At 43.9% G+C, this 13,303-nt stretch overlaps 1 protein-coding gene across 1 annotated transcript in view; it reads right to left on the bottom strand.

Annotated features, from left to right (window-relative positions):
* The window catches only part of LOC137628790 (pleckstrin homology domain-containing family M member 1-like), a 58,796-nt gene that overhangs the window by 44,890 nt on the left and 603 nt on the right, over positions 1–13,303 (bottom strand). The window contains exons 2-4 of the mRNA XM_068360009.1: positions 13,009–13,145; positions 9,765–9,927; positions 12–593 (exon numbers count right to left, since the gene is read on the bottom strand). Coding sequence (XP_068216110.1) covers positions 12–593; positions 9,765–9,927; positions 13,009–13,145 — 882 coding nt within the window. The remainder of the gene's footprint in view (positions 1–11; positions 594–9,764; positions 9,928–13,008; positions 13,146–13,303) is intronic.

Below are 13,303 nucleotides of genomic sequence, written 5' to 3'. Positions count from 1 at the left end.
AAAAAACTCACCTCCTGACTTGGTGTTGAATCAGCTGACAATACTGCTTGGCTATTTTCTGCAGTTTCACTATTGAGGTAAGAAAACGGATTGCTAGTGTCAAGATCTGAAATTATTTTGGAAAACGCAGGACCCGACTGATACAAACTCTGGCAAGAGTCTACACTCCAGGTACGCACGCAAGATCCCGCCATAGAATTTTCTACAGAACTTTCCAGATATTCGTCAGTGCTACCGATTTCCGTTTGGTCGTGTTCTGCACTCTCTGTCAGATCACTGATTTCATGTGTATCAGGAGATTCTATTTTCTCATTGGATGAACTAGGAAGATTATCATCGGCTTTATTTACACTTTTGTCTGCGTCCTTCTGTTCACGCTGTGTAGATCTTTTACCATCTTTTAATTCACCAGAGTTCTGCTTCTCCATTGAATCTTTGATAAAGCTGGTTTCAGGTGTCCCACCAATGATCATGTTGAACATTTCGTCACAAATTGGAGTCTCTACCACGGGAATGGCTACCCCAACTGTAGGTTGATCATACACGGTACTGGCAACATCCGTAGCAGCCAAAACAGGGTCGGCAACAACAGACTGCAAGAATAAAACTGAGATATTACCCATAATTATAACATGCATGGTTACTACATTAGATATACTTCCTCATTATGAGTTTTTTGCCAAAAACATATACAACTGTCGATACAATACTATAATACACCTTTATGATAGAACAAATAAAAGTACTATATTGTACACAGTACGGTATACAAAATAACACAATGTTTCAAAGTACTGTACTCTATTTTACAGATTTGTAATATTTTCTTAAATGTTTTAAATCTTTGAATTTAAAAAATACTCTTAACCTGTAATAAGGTTTTTGAAAACACTTTTTTCATGAAATCGGTCAATGTAACATCAATCATAAAGGTTCACCGAATAGACCTGCTAAACATGACAAAACGCTGATGGGTTCAACTTCACTGTAACTCTAGTACTGTACAGGTAAAAGTTTGCATTTCCTGCAAGGGTAACACTTTCTCCACTGTACCTTCTCTACTGTACACTGTTTAAGTACTTGGGGTCTGTTGTTGCAGCAAATGGTGGAGTGGAAGCAGATGTGCGTCAGCAAGTGAATGAAGGATGCAAAGTGTTGGGGGCAGTTAAGGGAGTAGTGAAAAACAGAGGGTTGGGCATGAATGTAAAGAGTTCTGTATGAGAAAGTGATTGTACCAACTGTGATGTATGGATCGGAGTTGTGGGGAATGAAAGTGGCGTAGAGACAGAAATTGAATGTGTTTGAGATGAAGTGTCTAAGGAGTATGGCTAATGTATCTCGAGTAGATAGGGTTAGGAACGAAGTAGTGAGGGTGAGAATGGGTGTAAGAAATGAGTTAGCAGGTAGAGTGGATATGAATGTGTTGAGGTGGTTTGGCCATGTTGAGAGAATGGAAAATGGCTGTCTGCTAAAGAAGGTGATGAATGCAAGAGTAGATGGGAGAAGTACAAGAGGAAGGCCAAGGTTTGGGTGGATGGATGGAGTGAAGGAAGCTCTGGGTGACAGGAGGATAGATGCGAGAGAGGCAAGAGAGCGTGCTAGAAATAGGAATGAATGGCGAGCGATTGTGACGCAGTTCCGGTAGGCCCTGCTGCTTCCTCCGGTGCCTTGGATGACCACGGAGGTAGCAGCAGTAGGGGATTCAGCATTATGAAGCTTCATCTGTGGTGGATAATGTGGGAGGGTGGGTTGTGCCACCCTAGCAGTACCAGCCGAACTCGGTTGAGTCCTTTGTCAGGCTGGGAGGAACGTAGAGAGGAGACGTCCCCTTTTTTGTTCCATTTGTTTGATGTCGGCTAACCCCCAAAATTGGGGGAAGAGCCTTGGTATATGTATGTATGTATATATGTACTTCCATTACCCACCAAAGACACGGGCACTCACAACGAAAATAATAAAAGGTTCTGAAGTGATGTAACTACAAAATGCAGGAATTTGGTTTGGAAGATCAAAGAACAGATGAGGAAGCTTTTCAGACAACAGTTTCAAAACTCTTTTCCATAACAAAAGTAGGCAAGCTACAATTTACTACCTACCTCCTAGTTTAAGAGGTAATTCAGAGAAATAATTGTTAAATACTCTGAAAATGACAAATTCGTAGATAATTTGTATTTCTCCTAACTATACAAACCTTAGCTATTTAATAGGGGTATTACTTTCGGCGTAGCTGAAATGACGAGCCATTAAAATTTAACGAGGGTTTACTACCCACACCGCTAGTTAGCGGGGGTAGGGGAGGGTAGCTTGCTATCCCCCACCCCCCCTCACACACACCTGTGCTTGAGCTCACTTTGCTTGGAGGTAGGACTTCAAGGGGGATGGGGCTGGCGGGCAAGTTTGATTAAATAGCTAAGGTTTATATAGTTAGGAAAAATACAAATTATCTACGAATTTGTCATTTTTTCCGTAACTGGAATACAAACCACGCTATTTAATAGGGGTAACTCACCGATTAGGAAGGGTGGACGTCCCTGCCAGTCTGGCTTTTTGGCTTTGCCCGGGGGCTCGTTATTTGAGTGTGTAAGCACCCAAGAAATAAGGAGTCCTTGCACCTCGCTAGAACCTTGCTGCGCAAGGACTGCGGCCTACGCAACTTGTGTGTGAAGGTATGAAGAAGTGTGACTAGTCCTAGGAAGTTGTCCTGAAGTTCTTTAGATGGGAACTTGTAGCCTAGGACTTTCCCAATACCACCTCGTCAGGGTATGGGGACGTAACAGTATTAGTCTTAATACTAGGAACACAAGGAAGCATGGTTTACCCGTAGTGGTTTGAGGTCAGCTATGCAGAAAACCCAGGATGCAGCTTTCCCCACGAGAGGGTAGGATGAAGAAAAGAATAAGAGCCAGTCAAATCTTTTCATTCACGCAGACTAAAACCGGGTAACAGTGCCCTCAACCTTCTGCTACTTGTCCAATAAGGAGCTTGAGGTATATAACCAGCTGTTGTGCAGCCACCACTGGACCGATAGAGATCGTATCGAGTTCCTGTGGGTTATGTCTTGCAGGAGAAAGGTTGTGAAAGTCACCTGGAGCATTCACATCCTTTCTTGTAAAACCTCCGTCACAGAGTAACCTGCTAAGAAGGACCAGGGGCATAGTTATGCCCCTGACACTGTGAGTCGTCATGCCGAGATGATGTTTCGGCGATCCTCCTCTAGTCTCTCTCGGTGTTGACAAGAGGAGGGACCCGGGCAGGCCATTGCCGTTTACTTTAGGCAAGGTCTCATACCTCACCCTGAGGTACAGTAACGGATGATCTGGATCGACCGTTACCTAGTTGAGACTTGTGTAGGATCCGTCACCTCTGGAGACTGTGTCTGGTGACATACTCAGGGACGAAACTGACCCTTGCCTTTCGCCCTTCTCACTAATGGGCAATGTTGAAAGAGAGACCATGAAGTTCCTTAACTCGTATGGTTGCTGTCCGAGTGTGTAGGAACATTGTGTTCTTAAATCAGGAGGAAATTTGTTGCCTGGTGAAGTGGAACACAAGGAGGTCCCTTTAGGGATTGGAGATTAAACCATGTTCTGAGAGGAAGGTCTCAATTCCGACTGGGGAAAGGCAAGTACTAAGTCCGTATGAGTTAGGAAAAGTCTATCGATGAAAGGGTGTCCCTTTCTTTCAGTATGAAGGTGAAGGATCAAGGTTGAGTGATCATCTTTACCTATCGAAACTGAATAAGGGATCTTTTCCTCTTGCATATACCTGAGGATTCCGCTATTGCTGGAATCGAGGTATCGAGAGAAGAGACACTTTCCAATGACGCCCACCCCACAAGACGTGATACTTCCTGGTAGACTGATGCTGAGGAACTCCTCCGGTATCTAGACATCCTCTTCGCAAAGAGGTATTGGGTAGCCTCCAGGCGTACACTCATAGTAAAGCTATAGCTTGTGGTAGGTGTCGAAGTGGGTTGTCTGATATGAGGAGAGGGTTCTCTTGGAGGCTCTATAAGGAGCTGGAGAAGGTTTGGAGACCTTTCCGCATAATGCCATAGCGGAGCTAGGTGCGTCCTTGATAGGTTGACCGATGTTCTAGCCTTGTTGAGTGCCCTTCTCTAGATAAAACAGGGACGAGACGTAAACGTCACTGTTGTACCCACCGTTGTTGCCAGAGAGCCTTTGGGGTCTAGGGCTGGTGAGCAGCAGTAGCCTGAGGTTCAGGGGCATTATGAACAGACCCCCTAGTTGGAGGACCTCGTAAAGTCGGGACTTTGTCGGCTACATGGCGATCAAAAGTCCATTCGGTATACCTATCTGAGATGCTGTGCACAGATTGTTGGCGAGCCTGTTCTTCCAGTCTGGAATGAAGCGGGCTGAAAATGGTACCAAACGGGCTTTGGCCCATCTTAGTATTTATACTATTAGATGGGAAGATTCTACAAAGCCAGATCCTATTTGCTTGTCGATGTGATCCTCTATGTGGTGTGCGGTGTGTCGTCCATCACATCACTGAGTGGTCTGTTAGGAACCGATGAAGCTGTTGAAGGACCAGAAAGTTGGCCTTCATCTCTTAAGAGATCTAAGTGAAGGTACCTTTGGGCTCTGTCCAGAGGGCTGAGGTCGTGTGGTGCAGCACTATGGTCCCTCCTTTCTTCTATTTCCGATTCCAGTCTCCTGGAATGAAAGTCGTTCTCGTTTCGAGAAGGTTTTGGTGGAGATTGGTGTTTAGAATCATTCCCAGATACACCAGTCTCCTGGGAGGGAAGTAGGGAAGATTCCGTGGGTTTACCCTGATCACTGAATCTTGGTAAAAAAAGACTTCAGAAATTCCAGTGTTAATGCAAGGTTGCCACCGAGTCTGCTAAGGTCAGTCAGTCGTCCCGAGAGAGCGGAGACGGAAGCCGATCCTGTGAGACCAGGATGGGTGTAATGGAAAGACCGAAGCACAGTGCCTTGAACTGGTGTTTCTTGTTTGTCTAGACTGAATTTCCCAACCTTCCTAGATGGATGGTTTGGACCTGGGAGTAAGTGTCCTTAAGGTCCAGTGTGCAAAAGAAGACCTGAGGTCTTAACCCTCGATCGAACTCTAACATGGAGTGGGCATCGACCCAAAGGGACAGCTCCTTGGTGATCCTTTTGTATGGAAGATTGTCGACGCTGGAGTCTTGACTCGTGTCATAAAGGAACAGGAGCGATATCCAGTGTAAGGATTCTTCTCTGAGAGAGAATTCTTTAAAAGGAAGGCCACGCTTAGCCTTCCCACGCGCCCTGATGGGATTGATGCTATTCCTTAAAATAGAATTAATCTGGTGAATGTTAAGCACTGATTAACCATTGGGCTGTGCAGTTGGAGAGTGCTCGCAAGTAGTTCCCTGTTGGCAAGCCGTTGATGAGGGTTGTCGAACGTTTACCGATCACTTTAGCGTGATGGCAAACGGCCAGTAGCGAGAAGTATGTTGTATAACTTCTGATCTAGGAACTACAGGAAGCGGTTGACTAGTAAGTTCAAGTCACGAACTGCTGGCAAATAACAGATGACCATGAATCGGTGGTCGGTGCACCGATGGTGAATTCGAGATCAGCCAGCTGATTATGATCCCCCCTGTTTGGTCAGAGATGAGCATGGTGAAGATGGGCTGGTCAGAGATCAGCGAGCTGAGTTCAATGATCGAAGAAGGATGAGCTGCCCATCGGTGATCTAGTGATCAGCATCAGCAAGCTGATGACTGGTTATTGACTAGCAATCGATGATTGGAAAAGCTAGCAATTGGAGATCGTTAGTCATTGGAGGGACTAGAGGTCACAGATCAGTATTGAACTACCAATTGGCGACCTAGCGATCAGTAAACTGTGAAGTAGCCATCAGTAAACAGTGATCTAGAGATCAGTCTGTTGATGCTTTCCTGTTTGCTGCCGCTGGTCTGTCAAGGAAAAAAGAAACTTTAGAAGAGACAGGGACCAAGGATTCCCCGATTCGATTCCCTTGTAGGATGGAATCTTCAGGATCTTGAATCCTCTGTGGAGCCTTATTCCTCTTTTCCTGGTGGCAATGTTTATGTGCTTGCGGGGAGGAATGGGGCAAAGGTGACCTGTCCAAAAAGTTTTACTCCTTTTTACTGACAATTGCGCGAGTGTAGGTGAATCTGGACCGATGGCACACCGGATGGTGCTGGTGCTTAATATCTGCCTGGAGAGCAGGCAAGCGCTGGTTCTTAGACAAGAGCTGGTGCATTGGATTTGCGAGCCTTGACTCTTTGGCAAGAGCTGGCGTATGAATCCGGGGACCGTAACTGCGCAGGAGGGCGCAGGAAAGTGAGGAAGATTGCTGGCGTGCCGTAAGGCACTGTGTAGTTTGTGCATTCTCCCTAGAATGCACCGAAGCGTGATTGGTTGCGCAAGAGTGGGAGCATTGGCACGTGCGTGAGAGTACTACATGGAGATTGTTGGCGCGTGTGCGGAAGACCATCGGCACCCGCACGTTGAAGACCGTCGGAGCGCACGGAAGGCTGTGTGCTTGCCCTCAAGATTATTGGAACGCACACACGCGAAGGCCGTCGGAGCGCGCCCGCGTGTAAGGCCGTCGGTGCGCTTGCACGGTAGACTATTGGCGCACGTGCAGGATACCATCGGCGCCCGTGCGCAGAAGAAAGTCGGCACGCACACGCGCAATACTGTTGGTGTGCGTGCGGGAGACCCCAGGTGCTCGCGCGGGGGAGAAGGTCCGCCGTGCGCGCAGAACTGTTGCCGCGCGCGCAGGAGCATTAGCGCTTGGGCGCTAGTGCGCGTGGAAAATCATCGACGCGCGCGCTGAAGATTGTCGGCGCGTACTCGCGTACCAGTATGTTGGCACACGCGCACGCGGGGAAGACTATCGGTACCCGCGCGCGGGAAAGATCATCGGCGCTTGCGCGCGTATGAAGATCGTCAGCGCTTGCGCGCGTAAGAAAATCGGCAAGCGCGCGCGGAAAACCATCGGTACCCGCGCGCGGAAGATTGTCAGCGCTTGCGCGTGTAAGAAGATCATCGGCGCGTAAGAAAATCGTCCGCGCTTGCGCGCGTAAGAAAATCGTCCGCGCTTGCGCGCGTAAGAAAATCGTCCGCGCTTGCGCGTGTAAGAAGATCGGCGAACGCGCGCCAGCGGGAAACCGTCGGTACCCGCGCGCGGAAGATCATCAACGCTTAGGCGTGTAAGAAGATCGTCGGCGCTTGCGCGCGTAAGAAGATCATTGACGCTTGCGCACGTAAGAAGATCGGTGAGCGCACGCACTTCACGCACTAGTAGGTTGAAGGGTCAGCTGGCAAGACGATCAGGAACTGGGATGTGCCCTTTAAAAAAGGGCGGGCATCCCCCGATGAGGACCGTAAGCAGGTCTGCTTTAGAGTCCAGGACCGAAGTCCTTCGTTGCTGCGCAAGATTCAGCTGGTAGATCGGTAGGTCAGCTGGCAGGACGATCAAGAACTGGGATGTGCCCTTTGGAAGGGAAAGCATCCACCGATGGGACCGTAAAAGATCTGTGTTAGAGTCCAGGACCGAAGTCCAAAGGACCACGTTGCAGCACAAGGTTGAGGTCACTGGAAGGTCTGCTTGATCCTCCGAGGAAGTCTCTCTATGACAGGCCTCTCCCGCGAACGAGAGAGATGAGATGACTACTTCGTAGAAGAGACTTGAAGACACTCGTGATGACGCCCCTTAAGGCCGTTGGATCAGCAAGCTGACCTATCAGTAGCGATCCTCCGAAGAGGAGTCTCTATGAGTGGCTTCTCTCGCGAACGAGAGAGGAGACACTTCGTAGAAGAGACCTGAAGACACTCGTGGTGACGCCCCTTAGGGCCGGTGGATCAGCAAGCTGACCTTAGCAGTAGTGATCCTCCGAAGAGGAGTCTCTATGAGGGGCCTCTCTCGCGAACGAGAGAGGTGAACACTTCGTAGAAGAGACTTGCCAAGACTGTCCTCCACCCCTGAAGGAAGAGAAACTCAGCAAGGGAGGAGAAAAGTCTGGCCGAAGGGCAGCCACCGTAGTCGAAGGCGATGAATTTATTAAGGTATAGGAAGTTCTCCCTCTGAAGGGAGAAAACCTCACACCTGGGGAGGAAACCTCCCTCGGAAGGGAAGTTGTCCAATCCCTGGAGGCGAACCTCCTTTAGCATTCTAAGATGATCTGAAGTGCTGGCATGTTGTCACGGGAGTACTTCTAAGAGAAGGGATAACGCCCATGACGACGTCCTCTGAGGGACGGCAGCGACAGCAGATTCCCCAGGCATGAACAGGACAGCTCTGCTTCGTTGGCACTCTTTAGTCGAACGAAGAAAAACTGCATAGTTAACTGGGAAAATAAAATTAAATAATTATTTTAGCAGAAATTCCCTAGGGAGGAACCCCGAGGGAAAAACATAAAATAAGAATTAAGTATGCGCCCTCCTACCCCAGATGACATCCATGGGAGAAGGGGGGGAGCGGAGTAACTGTAATAAAAACAGAATTATAATTATCTAAATCATCTAAGAATATTCACTAATAGTGAGAACCACTGACACCCCGAAGGGAAGTGTTCCCCACGGAGAAAGCTGAAAAGTTAAAATACAATTAGATTTCACTAAAAATAATTGAAACAAACAAACGGAATAGCAACCTAACCCGCAACGGGTAAGGAGCTTCCGTAATAGTACGTAGTTGTAGTAAAGGTGAACGACCTCGAGTAGAGAGAGACCGTAGTCAATCTTAAAAGGCCACAATCCCTTCGCTCAGAATCCAAGTTTCCCGTAGGAAAAGAGGAAAAGCAAAGATAATAGATGAATGCAGAGGATCCAGGTGATGATGATTCCCCTGCGGCGGCCGAGTTAACGGATATATGCCAACGGGAAGACCGATGGACCAGAGAGGGAGAGGTCATTCCCCACGAAGTGGAACTGTGCTGGCCTTGCTCTACGCAAGTGTCGTTGTCATAGACACACAGCACAAACACTGAAAAGAAAACTTACTACATTTCTATACACATATATATACATAAACATTAAGAATGTTATATATATATTTACAAGTATAAGAAAAAGTAAGTGAAAGACAAAAATTAATGGCAGTCCAAATTAGGCGAGGAGAGAGAGAGGAAACAACCATTCTCGCTCCGAGCCAAAAGTAAAGTGAGCTTAAGCACGTGTGTGTGTGTGTGGGGGGGGGGGTTAACAAGCTACCCTCCCCTACCCCCGCTAACTAGCGGTGTGGTAGTAAACCCTCGTTAAATTTTAATGGCTCGTCATTTCAGCTACGCCGAAAGTAATACCCCTATTAAATAGTGTGGTTTGTATTCCAGTTACGGAACAATTATCATTTCCTCCTGACTATCAACACACCTTTTCATTGGGAGTCCTCTAATCAAGTATACAGTATTGCAAAGCCAATAGAAACTCTACTTTTTTATCCAGCCTTATCTTATACACATCCAGAATATAACATACTTCCTTTAAATTAAAATCTTCAACTAAATGCATGTCTCTAATGACACCATCTACAGTATTACATTTGGTTTGGTCTGATATCAAAACTTCATAAGTTTTAAATGAAAATGTGAGTAAAAGCAATAATATTTTATATTCTCTATCCCAACAACAATTGCTGTAAAAATATTAATGTATCATGATTGTAAATATACAAACTGTAAGGAAGTAGAACAAATCACCTGATAATGTAAACTTAAACTACCTAACAGACAAGGGAAATTAATGAGAAAAACTAAACAAAAAGCAAAGAAACTTTAATTTTCTTGCCTGCGTGCTTGGTGCCCAAATGCCAGCCAAAACAAGCGGCGTTTGTGTCCATGTATTCAAAACGGCCGCATTAGTGGCCAAGTTGAATGTTAGGGTAGAGACTGGTTGCAATACCCTCAACATAATGTCAGATCTCTCAGGATCTCGCAGAAAGGCTGTTGTTCTGCACAAAGAAAAGGGTTTTTAATTTAGTCTAGAAATTCAAGAGTAACAATAAAACAAAATATTAAACATTGACAAAATACGAATTGTATTTTCAACACTAAAATCTCATAAATGGTCTTCAATTCCAACTGTGGATAATGAGCAGTGTAAATACCTTTGTAAGTAAGGGAAACTTAGGGTTTAGTTAGCAATGAAAATCTTAAATCCTTCATATAATGCCAATACAAATTTACAACAGCTTAGTATCTAAAATATCCACCAACGAGGTAATAAGTTTGGTTTATTGCAGCTTTCTTGCTTCCTCACGTTATGGACAGCAAGTCAACCATTTATAAACAAACGACCCATTGTTATATATTTGCCACCACGTTGCTACAACAGAGTTTTCTGCTTCGCACCCTGTCGTGCATAGGCCCTGGACCTGACAGCATTGTCAAATCACCGGTACATGGAGTGTAAAAAAACTTAATTCTGCACCAAGGGTGGCTGTTAGTCTCAGCAGGCTGTTATTAAAGGACACCCACAAATCCAAGGTGTGACTGTATTTGGGATAAAGGTACAAAGTTGGTATTTGGTACTCGATAACACAAGTGTATGTGAAAAACATTCAAAACAGTCTATACATGTTTAGCTTTGATTTATATTCTAAGAAATTACTGCAATCAAATCTGCTACTGCCAAGAACCTGGGAGAATATTCAACAAACCACATCAACTAATCAAGAAATCATGACTCGCTGGTCAGTAGCAGACTATTTCGCCTGCATCAACCTGGTAAAGGTAAATGGGGAGAAAATTTAAGAAAGCTTTCACTATTTCTAGTGGAATCTGTACAGTGGGGAACCTGTACCAAACTTAAAACCTATTTTTCTGAGTAAATGTCTCCAGGGATAAAATTCTGATACAGAACATTAGTTATTAGTTCAATTAGTATATAAACTCGGATGACCTTCTTGCAGAAGACTATCATCTGTGTTTTCAATGCCATGTAGATTCTAGGATATCTTGGCCTTAGTTCTTGTCAAAGTAAAAGCAATAATAATGATAACTAACATACACTATGGGGCTTCCTTTAAAACCTTCCCATAATGCCCTTAACGTGGGCACACAAAAGGGGTAGAGAAGATTATTCTGTCCGCTGAAGTCAGCTCATGTCTCTTAGAACTGGACTCAAGATTTTTTTATGATAAAGTCTTATATCAATGTTGAAGCATCTATGTGATTAGCATCATCCTTACTACCAACAGGGGTTCTTGTTGGTAGCAAGGATGCTGCTAAGCACATAGAAGCTTCAACATTGATAAAGACTTTATCATAAAAAATCTAACATCAAGTCCAGTTCTAAGAGACATAAGCCGACTCCAGCGGACAGAATAATCTTCTCTACCCCTTTTGTGTGCCCACGTTAAGGACATTATGGGAGAGTTTTAGAGGAAGACCCTAGTGTATGTTAGTTATCATTGATTTTCCTTTGACAAGAACTTAAGAGACTGGTATACCTACTCAAAATAGATGGGAAAATTTACTAAGGAAAAAAAAAAAATCACTTATCAATAAACAAAATTACAGCAGTTCAGGCTTATGAAATTTTCGAATTTTCATCGCCTAATGGAGACAGTGCTAAACAGAAAGTACACTTTTAGAGCTTTTCCATAAGTTTAAGAGGCCCAGCTGAAATGCTAATATATGGGGTTATAAAAAAAAAAAAAAAAATCCTGAACAATTCTCTGAGCTTCCTCTGACTTTCATAGTTACAAGGTAATTAGTAAAAGTAACTCAATAAACCAAAAACATTATTCCCTACAAGAAAGTGCACCATTCTTCTGTTATCCTAAATTTTGATGTAAAACAAACTGTGTGCTATGGCATTTGTATAGATTCCAAGAGTCGCAAAACGATGTATTACACGGTAATTACAATATGCAAAGGCATTTGTATAGATTCCACGAGCGCAAAACAATGTACTGTATTACATGGTAATTACACCCTTCGGCCTTCAGTCCAAACACAAACCTCATAGAGAGTACATGTTTGAGTTTGACCTCCAACATTCACTCAATTTTAAGTCGTTTTTCTCGGTTTCGGCAAGAATTTCATCATGCCACAGAGGAAAAGACAATTTCAACATCTCGTTAAAATAAGGAAGAAGAAAATTTGCTCTCATAAGAGTTCAGAAGTGGGTAATATCGGCGATATTAGCGGAGTTAGTGAAGGAGTGAGATGATGGAGCGACCGTCTCACCTAAAGAAGCAAGATATTGAGCAAAGGGATCTTCATTTATGATCAAATTATGATAAATAACTTTGCTCTGGTTTATAAATATCCAAAAAGGAACATAATATTCAGAATAATTTTGATTTATTAATATTTTCTTTGTAAACAGAGTAAAACTTTGAATGCCCGTATCTCAAAACTGTACTTGTTGACCTTCAAATTCTATCTTCTCCCTTAGTTTTAAAGATATAGCACTGAAATTTTGTATATATTACTTAGAAAGACATCATAAAACAATCAAATCTTGGCCTTTTTTCAAATTTTTTTTCCATATTTATTTTCTTAATTTTTTTCTCTGATTTTTAAGGTTTATTATTTTTTCTAATATAATGAAAAGCAAAAAAATTCCTTAGAAAAAAAAATCTTCATTAGATTGGAGGTCTACATCAGTTCTATCTAGGGTAGTAATCCCAGGTCTTAATATTAATTATCAAGGGAGGAGATAGAATTTGAAAAAATACTCATTTTAAGGATGAATCTCACTGGCGTTGCAAAACCGAAGGTCAGAGGAAAAGTCCTATGCAGTTTGGAGATGTCCTAAGACAGCTTATTAAGTGGTATGAATGTCAAAGTCCTGTCCTTACAAAATGGCATTAGCCGGCCGGCCTCCTTAACCTGACCAGAAGCTTTAGATGCAGAAAGCTTACCTGCACCACAGTTTCTATTCTACAGTTAGCTTCAACTAAAGCATGATAATTTTATCACTGCTCTGAATAGCTCATTTTGAGACTCTTCAGCAGAACTTATCTACTACTGTCTTATAATCTGCAAAAGCATAAAAATTAGATTAAAAGACCTCTACGCACCTGTAATAATCTTTGAGAGTTCTGTTATCCTGAAGCAACACACTCAGGTAGCTACACACTTGGCCCTGGTTCAGCGCCAATCGGACCCAGGCACGACTTCGACCAACCTCGCTTGTGATGAAAGACAGCTCGCTCACCTGGGCCAGGCATCGGAAACGTTAAACTAAACAACAGTACTTTAAAAGAAGGAAGTTAATAAACTATCAATTCCAATGCTGTAAAACACAACTTCTTTTACAAGATTAATGACTACGGGCAAATTATAAAGAACCTTGCAGATATTAATAAGCAGCAA

This window comes from Palaemon carinicauda, chromosome 36, assembly GCF_036898095.1.
Source record: "Palaemon carinicauda isolate YSFRI2023 chromosome 36, ASM3689809v2, whole genome shotgun sequence".
In the NCBI taxonomy this organism is placed as follows: Eukaryota; Metazoa; Arthropoda; class Malacostraca; order Decapoda; family Palaemonidae; genus Palaemon; species Palaemon carinicauda.
This window is presented reverse-complemented; position numbering and strand designations above follow the sequence as displayed.